We start from the raw sequence: 21,263 nt of genomic DNA, 5'->3' as shown, positions 1-21,263 counted from the left end.
ATCAGGCCATAAAGGAGTTAACTGGGACTGAAAAGAGAAGGAAGGAAATACCTGCACGAGATAGAAATGGTAATTTGATGACTAAAGATTTGGATGTAAAAGGAAGGTGGAAAGAGCACTTTGAATCTGTTCTAAATAGACCAATCCCAGCTGAAGAGGACATTTTGTCAACCTAGAGAGATTTGCAGACAGAAACAGGGGATATAACTTTGGAAGAGGTAGCAAAATCTATAAAGGAGTTAAAGAATTTTAAGGCCCCAGGAGAGGATGGAATATTCCCTGAAATGATTAAGGTGGAAAATGATGAGTTGATGAATGCACTTTTGAAACTTTTTAATGTGGCTTGGGATAATGGTGGAATTCCAGAAGGGTGGAAAAATGGAGTGATTATAAAAATACCAAAAAAGGGAGATTTAAGTGCGTGTGGCAATTGGAGGGGAATAACTTTGACACCTGTAGTTGCAAAAGTCTTTTCCAAAATCTTGTTGAACAGAATAGAGCCAGTAATTGATAAAATTTTAAGAGAAGAACAAGCGGGATATAGAAAGGGTCGAGGTTGTAATGATCTGATTTTTATTATAAGGCATCTAATGCAACAAGCTAATGAGATGAAAATGCCACTTAGTATGTGTTTTGTGGATTTTGAAAAGGCGTTTGATAGTGTTTCAAGTGGAGCTATGTTGAAAATTATGAGATTCTAAGGTATACCAGAAAAGTTGGTAAATTTTATTAGAAGCCAGCATGAAGGTACTTTTTGTAAGGTAATGGTGGGTGGTTCTTTGAGTGATCCATTTCAAGTTAGGTCAGAAGTGATTCAAGGAGGAGTTCTTTTGCCATTGTTGTTTGTTTTGATTATGGATTATGTTATGAAAAAGGCTGTAAAGAGAACAGGTGCAGGAATTAACTGGAAAGAAAATAAGAAGCTGATGGATTTGGACTATGCTGATGATATTGTACTGATTTGCGGAAGTATTTACGAGATGCAGAGGGTGCTAGATTGTCTGGTGGAGGAAGGAAAAAAGTGGGATTGGTAATAAATTGTGGAAAGACTGAAATTATTAATATGAACGTGGAGAACCAAATCAATTGTGTAATTGGGAATAATGTGGTGAATGTAGAAAACTTAAAATATCTGGGAACAATTGTATCATCTAATGGATCATTAAACAATGAAATTGAGGAGAGGGTTAGACAGGCTTGGCGAGGTGTTGGAATGTTGAAATCTGTTTGGAATAATAATATGCTTTCAGTACATACTAAAGTGAAAATTTACAAGTCCATGGTTAGACCAATTTTAATTTACGGGCATGAGTCATGGTACAGTACAATTGCAACAGATCAGAAAGTATTAGGATTTGAGAATAAAATACTGAGAAGGATTCTTGGGGTAGAGTGGCAAGACAGAGTTACAAATGCAAGAGTAAGGGATATTACGAGGGTGGAACCAGTTAATGAATATGTGAGACTGTCTCGCTGGAAGAGGCTGGGGCATATATACAGAAAAGAAGGTAGTTTAATACAGGATGTGCCAGAGTGGACTGCTAGAGGAAGAAGAGGTAGAGGTAGGTCGAGGGAAACCTGGTTGAGGACAATGAAAAAAGAGCAGGAGAAGAGTGTTGGTGGGACCTGAAGGAGATGGCAAGAGACAAATATTGGTGGAGAGAGTTCATTGAGGCCCTATGCATCCCATGGGGTGCCACAGGAAATGTCTGATTGATTGATATATATATTTATACAGATAGAGAGATAGATAGATAAATAGACAGATAGACACATGGACATATGTACTGTACATATATATCTATATATTTACACACACTCACAGCCATAGAAGTATCACACACCTTTGTGTCACCATAACACTGACTGTGAAGTACTCCTTAAAAAACATTCCTACTCATACCAATGCTTCATTACCATCTAAAAACTCAAGCATTTAGCAGCTCTCCATCCTCACCAGTATCATCATACATTTGTAAAACCTTTAATAATCCATGCTATATGTATTTTTTGAGGTTTATCAGATCATATTGTTGAGAAGCTGGACTGCTAGCTAGATTGTGTTGGGAAATTCCCAATTTTTCTCGCAGTTCCGCTACACGTTAGAGTTGCCAGTTAGCTTTCTGTTTCTGAGTGTAGTTATTCTGTAAGTTGTACATCAATTTTAATGCTCTTTTTCTCAATAATGTTTTATTTATGTGATTGTTAAATTATGTAATTTAAGTTTATATGCTAAATAATTTAGAGTATTATGCAGTGTAAGAAAACTCTGGCATGTTCTGGATGTCTCCGAGTTGGTAACTGTTGTAACCGTTGCTCCCTCTGGAATACACGAGAACTGTGGAGAAGTGTAGAACACTCTAGGCTACAGGAAGCATATATAAGGATGGGGAAGAGGCTAGTGCAGTTTGTCAGTTTTAATTCAGTTAGAGCAGTTTTCAGTCAGTTTTGAGTGTAGTTCCATGTCACTGCAGTGTCAGTTCAGTTAGTATATCTTCGGTATTTATGAAAGTAGTGAAGCGTTGTTGGCAAGCATTAAGTGTAATTATTTGGAAAATAAAGACAGTGAACTTAAGAAGCCACTGTTTATTTACAATGCACGTCCTGCTCTGTTACTGTACACCGAAAGGCTGCCTTTAGAAAGAACAACTCACTGGGCAACATCCTACCTATACTGTACTACTGCTGTTGAAGCCTGTAGCAGTGTGGGACAGGGAAGTCATAATATGATTGTAGTATGCAAGGTAACAACTCTCTCTCTCTCTCTCTCTCTAGTTCACCTGATGAGAGTAGAAGGATGTACCAGGAACTCAGGGCAGTCAACCACACCCTCCAGGAAAAAGTTATATTTATCTCCAAACAGCAGTGGGGGTTTGGGCCGGTCCTCTGGGAATTCAATCTTGTACACCTCATTACCAAAGCTGCAGCCACCATTGCTCTGTAGCCTGGACCTGGATGGGTTGGAACTTATTTAAATAAATTAGCAATATCATCACCATCATCTCCAATACTTTACAGAGTTTTATGTACTTGTACATTTCAGCTGCAGTTTACTTTAAGGCAGCTTTACAATTAGCAAGACCCTTAATCAAAAGATTATTTTTCAGCATCTCATTCTGTGTTTTCCCAAGATGGCCTTTCTTTCTCCTTCCATCCACATGGAGACTCATACAGATTTTTATCTTTCCACAATCTCTGCAATGTCCATAACAACTCTGCCTACCCCTATGCAAGACGTCACTGATGCATACACTACCTAGCCTGCATATCCATTCTGCACTGGGTGATCTATCACTCAACGACACAGTTAGTTCATCTTCCCTCTGAACTCCCTATACTTCTGTACTGTGCCAAACATCACACTTAATGTACAAGCTGTGTACTTTTGTGCACATATTAAATTGGAGGAAGGGAACTGAAATGTGTCAACGACATGCTCCTGCATGACTGTAACATTGCTGATACTTTCTGGCACACATACTAGTTCCTGCAAACGTGTGGAGAAAATGAGATCACGCTCCGCCCAGACAAATTCTGCTTCTGCAGGAGAAGCATGACCTTTGCAGGTTATCTGCTCGGCTGGGAGGAGTATCAGCCTAGCCAGGACTTGCTAAGTTGTATAACCAATTTCCAGATGCTGCCACGCCCCTCCCTCACAGATATCCAATTGTGGTTCGGGCTGGTGAATCTGGTGGCGCCATTCCTTGCCATTGCACCACTCATGAAGCCCTTCAGAGAATTATTGAGAAAAACGTCAGTGAAAGTGGTGTACTGGGATGGCCAACTCCAGTCCATCTTCAAGTCAACAAAGGAGGCTATAGGCAAGCTTGTGTCCGAGGGCCTCCAGTATTATGACACCACATGGCCCACAGCAGTGTTCTCCGACTTCATCAGGCTTGGCAACGGTTTCGTTGTCATGTAGCAGTACTGCCAGTGTGTGTCTCAAGAGGTCCCCCTATGCTGCAAGGGCGGCTGGAAATTGGCCCTGTGTGGTACCCGCCATCTAAGAGTGGCTGAGAAGAACTACTCAATGTTGCAGGAAAGGGGGGGGGCCTTGCCGTCACATGGTGCCTGGAAAAGGTATGCCTGTTCCTGTTGGGATGTTCAGACCTTACCTTCATCACAGAGTACCATGCACTCACCAAGATCTTCAAGGAAAAATAGCTGAAAGACATCAGCAACCCTGAAGACACTGATGTACTCATTTTGCATAAAGTACTTGAAGGGGGAGGCAGACCATGCAGCAGACACACTCTCAAGATGTCTCCTGCTATGAGGCGAACCAGACGAGGCAGACCTGGCAGAAGACGAGGCTACATGTGCCATGGTCGCGGCGGAGATGGCCTGCGCCCTAGAAGACAAAGAAGGCGCCATCGTGGACCTCCGTCAAGTGGAGGAGAAAGCACACCAGGACGAGGACTACAGGCTTCTCCATGAGTGAGTGAACGCTGGGGACAGGGCAGATCAGAAGGAAAAGGAGCTGATAGCACTCCACCCATACTACAGGATAAGGAGGCACCCGTCATGCAAGGGGGACACTGTCATGTACACCAGTGACAAAAGGTGACTTATAATTTCCACAGCCCTTCATTGCGTGGTCATAGCCAACCTCCATGAAGGTCACCAGGGCAGGGACTCCATGCTCAGGCATGCCAGACAATGCATGTACTGGCCCGGCATAGATGCTGAGGTCAAGCAGAAGAGGAGACACTGTTAAGAATGCGAAATCAACGCCCAGTCACGACCCTCGGAAAACTTGCTGCCCCCCCAAGTACCTCTTCCAGCAAACAATGGCTGACCTGTTCCAACTGGAGGGAGAAGAGTACATCGCTTATGCAGAAGGTTAACTGGCTGACTGGAGGTGGAGCATATGCCCAGGGGCACCGCCAGCTCCCGGCTCATTACAGCCTTTCATTAGTGGTTCAAAAGGTTCGGCATCCTGGAGGACCTGTTTTGTGACAGGGGTATGAACCTCATGAGTGGGGAAATGAGGGCATTCCTATCCACGTGGTGTGTGCAGCTGAGGGAGTCGTCGGCCCATTAACCCACAGTCCAATGACCGAGTGGAGGCCGCAGTCAAGTCTGCCAAGAGGCTGCTAAGGAACAACACCAGCCCGGGAGGCTCCCTGGATTCGGATGCAGCCGCCAGGGCCATATTGCAGTACCTCAACACCCTGCTACACAACACCGACATGTCCCTAGCCCAGCTGCTGATGGGGCATCACCTGAAAGACTCTGTACCTGCTGCCAAGGAACACTACAGGATCAGCAGGCAATGGACCAGGATGCTGAGAAGCAAGGAAAAGGGCCATGGCCCACACTGGGGATGCTGTGGCCAAGAGATTCAACCAGACAGCACACAACCTCACCCCTCTCAAACCAGGCCAGCGAGTGCACCTACAGAACCAGGAGACAGGGTGGTGGGACCATGTAGGGGTTATTGTTGATACACTAGCCCAAAGGCAATACCTGGTGCAGCTGGACGGCAGTGGGCAAGCCTCCCTAAGGAATCTCTGCCACCTATGCCCCTACGAGGAGACAAGGGAACAGACACCCACCATGCACGGTGAGGGTGGTCCCCGGTGGGAGGCCGACTGCAAAGAGGAGGCCCTCAGCCTCTCCCTCCCCTGGAGAGGCCGCAGTGCACTAGACGTGCCCCAAGAAACCTAGAAAACTATGTACCATGACACTGCAGTGTTTTGTACACCTAGGTATGTTAAGGTGTTTTGCAATGTGTATAACCTGTTACACTTGTACTATTATACCAGAGCAATGGTTGCTCCAGTGCAAATAACTGAATTCCTTATTGTTGTAGCAATTATGCCATACCGAGGTCAGCATATATGTGACAGGTAAATTTTGCCAGCACTGTGTCATGTAATGCCTAATATTAAGTTATGATGAGTGTCAGTACTGCCCAATGTTTCGTTACTGCAGTGACCTCCCTCCTCCTCGACCAATGTGCTTTGTGTCAATACTGCAGGAAGTGGGGAATTCACAGCACTGGAGAGGGGGTGTTGGAGTTTGAATTTGTGTGGGAAGTTTCCCGCCACTGCCCGCACCTGGGGCTTGGTGGGCAGTCTGATTCAGGCAGTCCTAGAGAGGTGATGCGCCATTGCCTGTACTTATTAGAATAAATTTCAAGCTGGCCTCGCTGCTCTTATCTCCCTCTTGCTTCTCACCTCAACAGGAATGGAAGCATACATTTCTTAACATATCCTTTTCATTTTCGTTTTCGTTTTTAAAGGCTCCAACATGCTTGCATGTGTCGGCCTTGGTCACCTAATGGCGGCTCTCCATGCTGCACGATCCATTGCAGCCTCCCTGTTCAGTCTCTTAACCCTGAGGTCACACTTAATGACCTCGTCCCATGTCTTTCTCGGTCTACCCCTCATAACCCCACCCCCAATATTAACATTTCTCACCTTCCTCACCCAATTATCATCCCCCATCCTCTCCACATGTCCAAACAATCTCAATCTACCTCTCCTCATTACAAAACCAATACACTTCAGTCCCATCCTACCTCTCAACTCTTCCATCGTGAACCCAGCCCCCCAGACCTTGGACGCAGGGACGCACTACACATCCACCTAATCATTGTCATTTCTGTACGTCTGAGCCGGCGAATATCCTCCTCCTTCAGTGCCCAGGTCTCACTACCATACAGCATTACACTCCTAACACATGCTGCATACAAAGACCCCTTAGCACATAGGGAGAGTCCTCTCAATGTCAGGAGAGGCAAGAGCTCCCTGAACTTCTTCCAACCACTTCTCACCCTAGCCACAGAGCTAGCTCCAGCCCCATCTCCAGCACACAACATGTCTCCCAAATAACAAAACTCTTCCACACACTCAAGAGATTCACTAGCAAGTTCAATTCTTTCACGTCTGACAATCTCCACCTTCTCCCCGACACGCCGTACACATAAAATCAGCATTATCTTGCAGTCTACCTCTGATACCACTACATCTCTTATGCACCCATTTATCACAAACACCTCACAAGATGAAATTACTTCGCACGCCCTCATGGCAAACTGCACATGGCCACTCTCCCTCGTCTTTGACAGTACCGCCACCATCGCTAGATATCATCACTTCTGTTTTATCTGCATGTACCCTTAAGCCCTTCTGCCCCATACCATCTCTCCACTTCCTAAACCTTTCCTACGCCTCCCTTTTGTTCTCTGCAATCAACAGCAAATCATCAGCATACAACAACTCCAATGGGAGTCCGTTTCTAAAGTCACGTGAAAGGGCTTCAAGTACCATAATAAACAACATGGGACTCAAAACTGACCCCTGATGCACACCAACATTCACGGAAAACCCATCACTCAAATCTCCATTCACTCCTACCTGGGTGTGAGCACCCACATACATAGCCATAACCACCCAAATCAGCCACTCCTCCAAGCCAAGCTTTCTCATTGCCCACTTCACCATCTCTCTAGAACCTCTGTCAAAGGCCTTTTCCAAATCAATAAAAACAAAATAAAGATCCCTTCTCTTACCAATATATTTTTCCTGAAGCTGTCGAACAATGAGTATGGCATCAGTGTGTCCCCCTACCTGGCATAAACCCAAACTGAATCTCATCAATATTCACTCTTTCTCTAATCATACCTTCTAAAACTCTCTCCATTACCTTCATTATCTGATCTAAAAGCTTTATACCTCTATAATTTCCTCTTTCCAGGGCATCACCCTTCCCTTTATACACATTTACAATTACACTCTTCAGCCAATCATCTGGGACAACACACTCATAAATAATCCTATTTATCAGGTCAGTGACTAACTTCACCCCTATATCGCCTGAGGCCTTCAACATTTCGGCAGTCAACCCAGACACACCTGCTGCCTTCCCCACCTTCATCCTGCCTATTGCCTCACTCACAGTAGCAGCATCAATCAAACGCCAAGGGCCAGACACTGGATCTGCTGGCTCCAAACCTTCCCTGTCCCAGTCAAACTCCTCATTCAACAACCGGTTATAATGCACTCTCCATGCATCTTTAATATCCTCACTGTTCACCACTACCCTTCCTTCATCATTCTTCACACACTGCTCACCTATAATATCCCGATCATCCCTCTTCACCTGACCTGCCACCCTAAATATCATATTTTTCCTTTCCCCATGATTTAGGTTATCAAGTAAAAGTCTCTGTGACTCAGACTTTGCCCTGTATACCTCTCTTCTAGCCCTACACTTGGCAGCCAAATATTCCTCTTTGCTACCACCCTTCTTCCATTCCTGGAAAAGCCTTCTTTTCTCCTTAACTGCAGATTCTACACCCTCATCCCACCACCAAGTTACTTTATGTCTTGGTGGTCCTCTTGTCCAACCGCAAGTTACATCAGTAACTCTCAAGAGATTGCTCTTGAGGGCTCTGCACTGTTCATTAACGCCTCTGTCTACAGCTCCCTGTTCAGCCACCACTCTCCTCAACTCACTATAGAAAGCATCCCTTACTACTTGGTTTTCCAGCCTCCATATTTTCCTCCTAGGTACATAAGTCCTCTTTTTCATCATTCATTCTTTAAGCACCATGTCACAAATCAGTAGTTTGTGTTGCTGCACACACTCCTCACTTCCTATAACTTTAACATCCCTCACTAACCTCCTATCGGCCCTCCTAACCAGAAAGTAATCTATCTGACTGCTATTTCCCCCAGACTCATACGTAATTAACCTACTGTCTCTTTTCCTAAAATATGTGTTGCACACAATCATGTCCGTTGCCTCCCCAAACTCGAGTATCCTTTTCCCTTCTGCATTCCTTAGACCATACGCACATCCCCCATGCACTCCTTCATAACCTTGTGCTGCTTCACTCACATGACCATTTAAGTCCCCTCCCAAAACCACTACCTCATCATCCCCCATACCACCCACTACATGTATTAAATCATCCCAAAATCTATCTTTCTTTGCTTCATCCAATCCTGCCTATAAAGCATATGCCAATATAATCGCAGCTATCCTTCTCCCGAACAGAATTTTCACTACCAATATCCTATCGCTTACTCTCATAACATTCATAACATATTCCACCCATTTCTCCGCAACCATCACACCAACACCACCATATCCGTCTGTCCCCCCTTGCCAAAACAACTTATAGCAACAGTCCTTCCCAGCAATCTTTCTGGCTGATCCACCCCTGTACCGGACTTCCTGCAAACACGCCACATCCACCCACCTCCTACTGAATGCCTCAACGACTTCCTCAGCTCTTCCCCTCAAACTTCCCACATTCCATGAACTCACCCTCATCCCCCTGGGTGATTTATTGTCTGCAGGCTTGCTTTGAAACTTTTTCTTGTGTTTAGTCATATTCAGTATTATTAAAGGGGGATAGACATACCACAGGCCCCACTCACATGCAAAATAAAAACTTGGTTTAATCACACTTGTTCTAAAGCTGTCCACAACAAGGAGAAAGCCTACAAAAAGTACCAGAGATAACCCACCCCTGTATCTCATCTTTCTTATGTTTCAGCCCAGAATTGTGCTAACTCTGTTCTTCACTCTGCTGAAAATAATTTCATCCGTACTAAATGCTCTGAACTCTCCAACTCGAATTCTCCCCGCTACGTCTGACACCTTGCCAAAAACTATTCTAACAAATTTACCTCACCATCCTTCCCTCCTCTTCACTCTGATGGCTCTGTAGCTACTGTATTTCTTCTACTGATAAAGCAGAACTCATTGCTCAGACTTTCTCCTCCCATTCCACCTTAGACGATTCCAATGCTGTCCCCCCATCTCTTCCCCCTTCTGACTTCCTCATGACTGACATTAAAATTTTTTCAACCAACGTATTTTCTGTCATCACTGGCCTCAATACTAACAAGGAATATGGGCCTGATGGGGTCCCTCCTGTTGTCCTCAAGAACTGTGCTTCTGTGATTACACCCTGCCTAGGTAAACTCTTTCACCTTTGTCTATCAACTTGTACCTTTCTTTCTTGCTGGAAGTTTGCCCTCATTCAGCCTGTCCCAATGAAGGGTGACCATTCCCAACCCTCTATCGCCCCACTGCTTTAATATACTGTATTTTAAAAGTTTTGAGTCTATTCTTAAAATAATTCTAAAGCATCTTTCCTATCACAACCTTCTTTCTGATCATCGGTATGGGTTCTGTCAGAGAGGTTCCACTGGTGATCTTCTCATCTACCTTTCAAACTCCTGGTCATCTTCCTTTAACTTGATGAGATTAGGACCAATGCCTTGCTTGTCAGTTTCCACTGATCAAGTTGCAGTCACTTTGTCGAGTACAGAACGAACTCTATGCTCACCTAAACCGGGAATGTTGAGGAATGATGATCGACAAACATCATGAGTCACATTAGAACACTCAACACAATAACTAACCGTACGTGACTTGCGTGATTTATGGCCCTCGAGATGAAGCCGCTTCATAGCAACACTTTTCATATGACTGGCAGTGTAATTGTTCTGTCTGTTACAATCTCTCATTGCCAAAAATGCTATAAATAGATCACTCACTTTATCATTGCCCACATTGTTGGAGCAGCCACACTTACATGGAGAAACGATTTTCCTAGCTGGCACTTCCTTTTTTGTGCTATAACTCACGTATGTTTCCCCAGCATTTTGTTTTGCTTAGCAACTGCATGTTTGCATGTTTCCAAGAAGATGGATCATGTTTTCGCTTCCATGTATGATCAGGGACAACCTGGTCGTCATCACTAAGCAAGTCACTCGTATTGCAATGTAAATCACTGTAAATCTGAGGTGAAAATTGTGTAATAAACCAAAAGCACATGTGAGTGGCTCAGAACGTAAACAGAACTGGGAAAGGCAGGATCTGGCCACACCCACCAGCCGACACACCCACAAAACACAGCCACCAACTGGACGTGTGACATCATCATGAGACCCACCAATCATTGGCAGCCTGGAGGAGTGCTTGCTGGCATGTTCGTCTTTCTTCCACTACAACTTTCCCCGGGAGAGACACAGGCCATGTGCACTAACCTGCAGTGTGTTGGGACACGAATCTTCCTTGTTGTATATGACTTTCAACCATGATGTGATGCTGAACATGCCATGAAAAAGTTTCCACTAGATAGAAAAATGGTGGACAAGTGTGATGCAACCTAAATATCAATTTTAGATATTTGGCACATTCATCGTTATTCGACTGAACACCTCATATATACCATATATGTATATCCGGACCTCTGCTACACAGGAATGTAGTGTACAGTAACTGGACCCTCAGAGAAAGCATCTGAAGAACCTGCAACAGGCTAACAATGTCACAAACATCGTGGATGGCCTTCCTGAGATCTTCAAGGATGGTTGCACGAACTTTGGCCACATGTTCAGGAACTGAAATGGTGGAAGGGTGACCAAAACATGCACCATAATCTGTTGATATTCGTCTGCTTTTTAAACGCTTAAGCCAGTCGTAGGTTTGTGTAACCTTCAAAGCACTGTTACCAAATGAGTCTTAAATTTTTATGAGTTTCTGCCATGTTCTTCCTGAGTTTCACACAAAACTTGATGTACACATGTTGCTCTTTCACATCCTCCATTTTTGTGATCACAAAACTCGCAAACTAACCAAAACACAGTGATTAAAAAAACACACATGCAGTGAATGCATCCACCCTGCACATCACCACTTGACACCCTAACAAACAAAGGGTGCGTGCACTGCCACCTAGAATCCACCCATCATACGAAAGCAGTTTCCACCCTGCTTTCAAGTTTCGAGAACTTTTGGGTGGCACCTCATAAATAAAACTATTGTAGTACTCAATACTCAGTACCAATAGTGTAGTAGTAGTAGTAGTAGTAGTAGAAGTAGTAGTAGTAGTAGTTGTTCTATAGGCAGTCTGGCCCAACAGCCCCGAGTCCCTCAGGAAAGCCACTGCCGAGACCGGGCTTTCCCACAGAGCTCTCAAGGAGTGTATGCTGTGTTACTGGTGTAAGTGATTGTGTGCAATGCAGTCTTCCATTTTGTGCTAAATAGTATGGGGTGCTGTGTTGCATCCTGGACAGGCATCAGCAACGGAGTCATCCAGCCTCTTCTGATAACTTAAGAGAGCTGGATGATGCCCACATCTCAGACTGTATTGAGATGCGCTGGTACTGCATCTCAATACAGTCTCAGTCCTGAGGATAATGAAAAATCTTTGGAATAAAAAGAACTACAGCTATCCCTCCAAGATCCAACTTAACAGAGCCAAAGGCATGTCCGGGACTTGGTCTTGTCCAGGACTTGGGAAAACTGACCCTGGACAAATACTTATAGAACCCAACCCAACCTGACTTTGAAAGCCACCTAAATAACTCCCTACCGGACATGCACAGCACATATTTAAAACCCCATGCACACAAGTATGGGACAGAAACCATAAAATAAATGAAAAGGAACCAGAGAAAGAGAAATTAGAAGTGAGTATGGAAAATATTTAACATGTCTGTGGCTGCTGCGAAGATTAACCCACCTCCTCTATGGCTCTGACAGTGGTAAAGTGCATTTGAAGCACGTACAGTAATCCAGTGTTGTGCTACACTTAATCCTCTGCATTGTGAATTATAATTGTTTAACACTGCACATTCTGTTCTTACTTGCGCCACACCAGTTGCAACATGCCAGTGTTGCACTCTGCACTTAATCCTTTGCACTCTGAATTCTAATTTCTTAACACTGCAGAACACTGTAAATTCCCATGAGGTCTAGTGATGAGGTATTGCGGTTTACTCACAAAAGTAAGCATGTGGACAGCCATGGAGATGAGCGTGCAGTCACGACGGTAGGTAGGCGGGAACTGGGGAGGAAGCAGGGGTGTTCTAGCAGACATCAGAGGAACTACACACCAAAACACAGCTGTTTGTCTCCGCACGGCAAATTTAAAGTAGGGATGAACACATATTGGCTCCCCCCCCCCCATTTTTATGTTTCATTTGGCCATTTTTGGTGCCCAAGGACCTGAGCCCAAAATGTCCAGGACTTGGGCATCAGGGTCTTAAAGGGATTACTGTATTCTCATTTTGATCGTACAAGATTGTCCTGATTTGAGGCTCTGAGATGCTTTCTCTCAGTAACTGTAATTTTTTACTAATACCATTTTTGTCACAGAATGACAGTAACGAAGACTGTGCTTTGTGGTACACTCACAGAGGTTCACCTAACCATCCTATGTCGGGAAAATGTTTATCTTACGAAGGCAAGGACAACTTGAACAGTTTGGCCAGTTTAGGTCTTTAATGTGATATTTTGTTGTCTATTTTTAAAAAGGGGTATGAAAGCCATGTATAAAGAGCATGTAATAACTTTTTCCTCAATCCAAGAGTCACCATACAATTTGTAATAATCTTTTGTAAGTAAATCCTGTGTATCTTAAACACTCCCAGTCCTAACCAATTCACTCCTATTTATTGGCCGATAAATATACAACTTACTCAGCTCTAGAATGGAATGGTGCTTAGTTGAGTCAATCTCTAGATGATGGTGTGCGACCAATGGAAGTACCTTGTGCCTTGTAGGATCACATGAGTGAAGCATCCAGGTTTATGTTCTTCTTGCACTCCGTCGTGACAATGCAGGAGGGACAAATTTGGCAGCAGATCCAATTCATCGGGGTTGCCACATATTACTTTGATAATTTACTAATGCAAAACTCCATTTTATTACTTCATGATTTAACAATATAAACATAACTTCATGAACTTACTTTACTTTTATATAAAAACTACCAACAATTTCAGTATTCATGTTACTGGAGCTCTTCCCATCTTCTTACTGGAAAGTTCCACATCCACACAAGCTCATTGGTGAATTTTTAAGCAAGGATTTTACTTCCATGTACAAAAATCATTATTTCATCCCAAATCATACAATTTATATACATTTATGATACAACTGTCTATGACATCAGATGCAGTAGCATCTTATTTTATGGTATTCATAAGGAATCATTAACCAGCAAAGCAACCAGGTCTTGGGTTTAATAACTGCTTTGAACCCTCACTTTCCGGTAAAATTCTCTGCTTCTACCTTACCACAATTATATGTAAGAAGTATGAATTTACTGCTCACACAAGGACCTCTTAATGGGGATAAAGTTTCCACAGGGCATGTGATTTTTGCATTCAAAACATTCCGAAGCAAAATCAACTTACATTTGATGTTCAAATCACTGTTTGAAAAGAGACATACAGTACATCTTTTAAAAAGTAAAAATGTTTTGTGCTGCAAGAAATTTTATGTAGAACTTAAGAGTGAACAAGCTACAAGGAAGACAGAGTGAAAGTGTGTTCATGCATTGGTACTTCGGCTACACAAATGCACATGAGAGGCGGTGGGGGTGGGGGTGTGCACATGCATATATATGTATGTAATATCCGACTTTTTGGCTTTATCCAAACGACACTTTCCTCCGTATAGGCAGGATAATTGAGGGATCATTGTAACTCTTTCCTTACCATACACCTACAACTCACATTATCTCATAGGCGTTGGGTATGGTGGCCACAAAGTATCCACCACGCTTCAGGTTTTCAGCCACATTCCTGAGCATGGTTTCAGCTTGGCCCACACTCTCGAAGCAGTAATGGAATGCAAACTGACATGATACAAGGTCCACCTGCCTACTGGGGTTTTCAAGCATCAGTTTCAACCGCTTCTGTGGGGTTATAGAGAGTTAGGTCAATTTTTTTTATAAACTTAAGAGATAGGATCAATATCAAAGCTCAAGGAAGACAACAGAGTGCAATGTTCCCATGACTATTCAGTGCTGTACATATAATATATATATTGATGACACAATGAGAGGTTTAAACTCATGTTCTGAAAAGAAGGATGGTAACTGTAAATAAGGGCGAAGGATGGAATATCTCAAACCGGATGTGTACAGCTGATGCTATGTTCCTTGCATATAGTGAAAAGGAGCTTTGCACACTGGTTCAGGGTGAATGTCAGTGAGTGTTCCCCCCCCCCCAGAACAGAGGAAGGAAAAACAAATGAGTAAAAAAAAATAATACATACACCAGATTACTGGTGTCCTCTGTTCATAAAATATCTGTAACAGTTAGACTTGAACAGTTGTGAGTTGAAATTTGGAGGGAAACAACTCTGGGGAAGCGAGTTCCAGTGAGATGCAGTTCGAGGAATGAAAGAATTCTGATAGGCAGAAGTTCTGCAATATGGCTGAGTGACATTCCAGTCATGAGTGCTACCAGATGCCCGTGTAGCACGAGGGAAGGCATGGAGAGGTAGCACCATGGACGCAACTTCGTCTGAGCATTTGCCAAAAAAATATCTGTAAAATAATGCAAGGGAGGCAACATTCCTTCTTACTTGCAGGGGAGGTAGTTTATATGTAAAGGAAGGGTTGGTAATGATTCTAACAGCTATGTTCTGAATTTTGTCTAGTTGTCTTAATGCAACCTCTCCACAACCATTCCACAAGGGTGAGCAAAATTCAAGCTGAAAGCGCACATGACTCTTATAAATTATAGTTAACTGCTCATCGGCGAAGAAGTTACGGACTCTGTACAATAATCCAAGTTTCTTTGAGGCAGTTTTAGCAAGTGATCTGACATGAGAGGTCCAGCTGAGGACACTGTTAAGTGAGACACCAAGAATTTCAATACTTTTGGAGATGGGAATATTAGTAGCACTGAAGGTAATGTACAAATCTGGCAATATCTGTCTATTAGTAAACTGTATATATTTAGTTTTACTAGCATTAAAAAAGACAAGGTTATTTTGTCCCCATTCACTGATGGGTGTGAGCACCCACATACATAGCCATAACCACCCCAACCAGCCACTCCTCCAAGCCAAGCTTTCTCATTGCCCACTTCACCACCTCTCTAGGGACTCTGTCAAAGGCCTTCTCCAAATCAACAAAAACAAAATAAAGATCCCTTTTCTTACCAATATATTTTTCCTGAAGCTGTCAAACAATAAATATGGCATCAGTGGTCCCCCTACCTGGCATAAACCCAAACTGCATCTCATCAATATTCACCCTTTCTCTACCTTCTACAACTCTGTCCATTACCTTCATTATCTGATCTAAAAGCTTTATACCTCTATAATTTCCTCTTTCCAGGGCATCACCCCTCCCTTTATACACATCTACAATTACACTCTTCAGCCAATCATCTGGGACAACACACTCATAAATAATCATATTTATCAGGTTAGTGACTAACCTCACCCCTATATCTCCTGAGGCCTTCAACATTTCGGCAGTCAACCCAGACACACCTGCTGCCTTCCCCACCTTCATCCTGCCTATTGCCTCACTCACAGCAGCAACATCAATCAATGGCCAAGGGTCACACACTGGATCTGCTGGCTCCAAACCTTCCCTGTCCCAGTCAAACTCCTCATTCAACAACTGGCTATAATGCTTTCTCCATGTATCTTTAACCCCTACACCGCGGGCATGTTTACCGATGTTTTGTGTGTGCCGCGGGGTTATTTGGGCTCCGACCGACTCTCAAAAAATATTTGCCAAAAATCAGTTATTAGTATTAAAATTATATATGCTTATGGCACATACCTTCAGCTTTCTCCTGGAATGTTTGTTGAGCCTTCGTCAGTTACCGTAGGACTTGTGGAGACCTCTGAAGTTGGGTAACGAAGTCTCCACTTTACACTTCCCGACAACCCGTAATATGATTACCACAGCCAGATATTAACACTATAAACACTACTCTATGATTTTCAAGTAGTTTGGGATCCATACCCCCAAAAAAAAAACACTGTGAAAGCAATGAAAATTATGAGCGCGTCTGACTGCCGCACTTGCGCTAGTTCGCTCTTGGTACTCTGTCATTTATTATTCATAAAACCCCTCACACTTTATATTTCTATTACTATCAATCAATCAATCATTTCCTGTGGCACCCTCGGGGATGCATAGGGCCTCGATGAACTCACACCACCACATCCTATCTTGTGCTAACTCCTCAAGATCTCCCCAACACTCATCTCCAGCTTCCCGTCTCATTGTCCTCACCCACGTCTCTTTTGGCCTTCCTCTACCTCTCCTACCAGGTGCCACCCACCCTGGTGTACCTCGTACTATTCCCTGTCTCCTATACACATGTCCTAGCCACTTCCATCGTGAGAATCTAACATATTCATCGATCGGCTGCACTCCCGTTATTTCTCTAATTCTACTATTTGGTATCCTTTCCCACCACTTAACTCCTAATATTCTTCTAAGTGCTTTATTTTCAAACACCAAGAATTTATTTTCCATAGTCACTGTGCTGTACCAAGACTCGTGTCCATAAATTAAGATACTCCTAACCATTACCTTATAAAGTTTGATTTTTGTATGCACAAAGAAATTGTTATTATTCCAAATATTTTTAAGCATTCCCATTGCCTGATTAGCCTTCTTTAACCTTTCCTCGAATTCAAAGTTCAAAGAACCATCCTTGGCTAAATAAGTACCAATATATTTAAACCTATCAACTTGCTTTACAACCATACCTCCAATTACACATTCCTGCGCATTTTCCATATTCATATTGATTATTTCAGTTTTTCCACAATTAATAACCAAACCCATCTTGCGACCTTCACTCACCAAACAGTCCAACACTCTCTGCATCTCTTCTGGCCCATCACAAATCAAAACTATATCATCTGCATAATCTAAATCCAAAAGTTTCCTGTTCTCTCCCCAAAGTATACCTGCACCGGTTTCTGTTCCAACACGTTTCATAATGTAATCAATGACCAATATAAATAGTAAAGGCGATAGAACACCACCTTGAATTACTCCGGACTTGACTTCAAACGAATCACTCAGACAACCATCAACCATCACTTTACAAAATGTGTCCTCGTGCATGTTCATAATGACCCTCACAAACTCCTCTGGTATTCCATAATGTCTCATAATCTTCCCCATAGACTCTCTCGAAACACTATCAAAAGCCTTTTCAAAATCAACAAAACAAAGACTTAACGGTACTCTCACTTCATTAACTTGCTGCATCAAATGCCTAACTATAAAGATCTGATCACTGCAACCACGTCCCTTTCTAAAACCAGCCTGTTCATCCCTCAGAATACCCTCAACCACCGGCTCCAACCTATTTAACAACACTCTACTGAAAACTTTCAAAGCTATCGGTGACAAAGAGATTCCCCTCCAATTACCACATTCACTCAGGTCTCCCTTCTTCGGAACTTTAACAATTACACCATTCTTCCAAACTGATGGTAGTAACCCCGTCACCCATATCTTATTGAATAGCTTGGTCAAGATCATTATTAATCTATCCCCCTCCACTTTAAACATTTCCGGAAATAAACCATCCTCCCCTGGTGCCTTATTATTCTTTAACTGTTTTACTGCTTTCTCCACTTCTGCAAGCCTCAACTCTCCTGTATCTATATTTAAATCTTCCTGAGCAGACGGTATATCCTCTTCTGGTGGTATTGGTCTATTAAGAACTGTCTCAAAATGCTCTTTCCATCTATTTTTAATATCTCCATCTTTGGTCAATAAATTTCCTTCCCTGTCTCTAATTGGTATTTCCTTGCGTTTACCTGCATTACCACTCAGTTCTCTAATCGATTCATATGCTATTCTTTGACTCTGTCCATCATTTTTGTTTATTAGGATTTCAGTCTCTGCAACCTTTTCATCCACACATCTTCTTTTATCTCTCCTAGCTAACCTTCTTACTTCTGAATTCAAACTCCAGTACGCAGCTCTTGCTAATTCAATCTCTCGTTCATCAACGCATTGCATCTCACTCCTCAGTTTAGCGTCACCTCTCTTTTTAATCATATCCCACGTTTCCTCTGATATCCATTTCTTTCTCCTGAATCTATGTCTCCTTCCAATCGTACATTCAGCAGTCTCATGCAAAACTTTGTTCACATCCTCCCACATCTCATCTACACTTCTCTCCCCCTCTTCCAACGTTTCCAACACCAAAAACCTATTTCTGCATTCTAATCTGAATTCCTCCTTTTCTTCTCCTTCCCTTCTAAGCTTAACAATATCGTATCTACCAACACCAGATTTTTCCTTCTTCTGATTTTTAAGTTTAAACCTTATTTTTGCAATGCTGAGTTGATGGTCACTACCAATATCCGCTCCCCGTTTAACATGAACATCTAGCAGAGAACTTCTATGCCTCCTACTGATAGCGATGTGATCAATCTGATTTTTATATTTTCCACACGGCGACACCCAAGTTGTCTTGTGTATATTGCAATGCTGAAAGAGTGTGCCCCCGATGACTAAGTCATTTGCCAGACAGAAGCTTCCAAACCTCACTCCGTTTTCACTCATCCTACTACCAACTCCCATCTTACCCATACATGCCTCAAATCCCTCATTTGAACAGCCCATTACTGCATTAAAGTCTCCAACGCAGATCAAAACATCATGTCTAGGTACCCTTCCTACTCCTTCTTGCAACTTTTCATAAAATGTGTCTTTCCTTTCATCGAGTGCATCATTAGTAGGTGCATAACACACAAACAGACTGATGTTGCCATGATTTGATTTAAACCGTGCGTATAGCAATCGCTCATCTACAGGATCCCACTCACATAGTATTCTTACTATTACTATATAACACTTAGTATTCTTATAATACTACTCATTTACATTTCTATTTACGTTATCTATTTTATTTACGCTGTTTACATTTCTATTTTATTTACTTACTATTACTATATAACACTTATATATATCTACAGTCTTTATCCATAAGTTTCCTTCAGTAGTATTAGTTTATTGTCACTGTAGGGATTCAATTTCTTTCAGTAAAATACGTAGCATTCACTTTCTCGTCCTGTATACTGGCATTGAGAGTGAATGTCACTTTCATCTTCACTCTCATAACTCATAGTATTCAGACATGCTATAGTGAAACTTTCACTTTCATTACTCCTAGGGTATATACATACTCGTATTCTTATAATACTACTCATTTACATTTCCATTTACGTTATCTATTTTATTTACACAGTTTACATTTCTATTTTATTTACACTGTGTTATGCACTGTCACTTGAAGTAACTTATAAAACTATTTTCCATTGTTCACGTATATTTACATTCATTACTTTCACTTGCTGTTTACACATTATTTACAATTCCACTTGCACTGTTTTACTCAATAGAAAGATCGTAGTCACTCTTTTATCAATTGACAGCCCTTTACCTCTTTCCACACGAGGTTTAGTAGGGGGTAAAGGTCACAGGGCCCTTTGCATGGGGGTGAAAAAAGGCCCTGAAGTCAGCAAGAGGATGAGCCTTACCTCCTCTTCGGAAGATGAGAGAGAACTGATAAAGGAGGGCCGGCCCGGGTTGAGGCCTACTTAGGGGTTATTCAGTACTACCAACGTAGCTCTTGAAACAGCTATGTATTTCACTGAAATGATTGGCAGGAAATCTAGACAATACATTATAAATTAGGTAGTTCCAGGCGAATGTAAATATCACTTAGGCTTCTCCCTTCCCTCCTTATATGTATATTTATTATGAAAATAGATTATATGGCATATTTCAAGGGGGAAAAAAACAGCGAAAATTAGCGAACGAGTGCACGTGAGGTGTTGTCAGGTGATAATTACCCAATTCCAGGTGTATGGCACTCTCACTTACCTTATTTCTTTCTTGTATATATTATTTGGTATAAGAATAGGGCATAGGGCTTATTTCAATGGATGAAATCAGTGAAAAATTCCAGGGAAGATTTACTTAGGTTGGCACGGCCGGGCAGGCGAGAGAATAGTGTAATGGAGGGGGGGTAGGGAGGGGAGTCAAGAACGGGGAGAAATGGCTAAATTGTCAACAATGGATGGGAGTACAGATGAGATTAGGAGTGCTGACTAGTGTTGGACATTGGCAGTACTGATAGATGATACAAGCCCCCACTTGGAAGCCAGGGTGAATTCAAAATAACACAGAATCACAAAAGCGACGCCCCGCAGTATGATCCCTTGCTCCCAAGCGTCACGAAAGTGATGCCCCGCGGTTAAGGGGTTAATATCCTCACTGTTCACCACTACCCTTCCTTCATCATTCTTCACACACACTGCTCACCTATAATATCCCAATTATCCCTTCTGTGAATATCTTGTACACACCTTCCACCTCCCCCATCTGCTCCAAATCATATTTACACTGTCACTCCTCCACTTCTCTCTTATATTCAGTCTCCTTTCCATCCTCTTGCAACCTCTCTACACTCCTTGTATGGGCTACTGCCTCC

At 42.6% G+C, this 21,263-nt stretch overlaps 1 protein-coding gene across 1 annotated transcript in view; it reads right to left on the bottom strand.

The window, feature by feature from the left end:
- Rnmt (RNA guanine-7 methyltransferase) overlaps positions 1 to 21,263 on the bottom strand; it is a 113,194-nt gene that overhangs the window by 43,051 nt on the left and 48,880 nt on the right. Inside the window, exons 4-5 of the mRNA XM_080274426.1 lie at positions 14,496 to 14,677; positions 2,781 to 2,951 (exon numbers count right to left, since the gene is read on the bottom strand). Of these exons, the coding sequence (XP_080130552.1) occupies positions 2,781 to 2,951; positions 14,496 to 14,677 (353 nt within the window). The remainder of the gene's footprint in view (positions 1 to 2,780; positions 2,952 to 14,495; positions 14,678 to 21,263) is intronic.

Source organism: Coenobita brevimanus, chromosome 57 (genome assembly GCF_032717465.1).
Source record: "Coenobita brevimanus isolate Jiangsu-jjx chromosome 57, ASM3271746v2, whole genome shotgun sequence".
NCBI lineage: Eukaryota > Metazoa > Arthropoda > Malacostraca > Decapoda > Coenobitidae > Coenobita > Coenobita brevimanus.
Note: the sequence above shows the minus strand (reverse complement) of the source record. Positions and strands in the feature narration are given on the sequence as shown.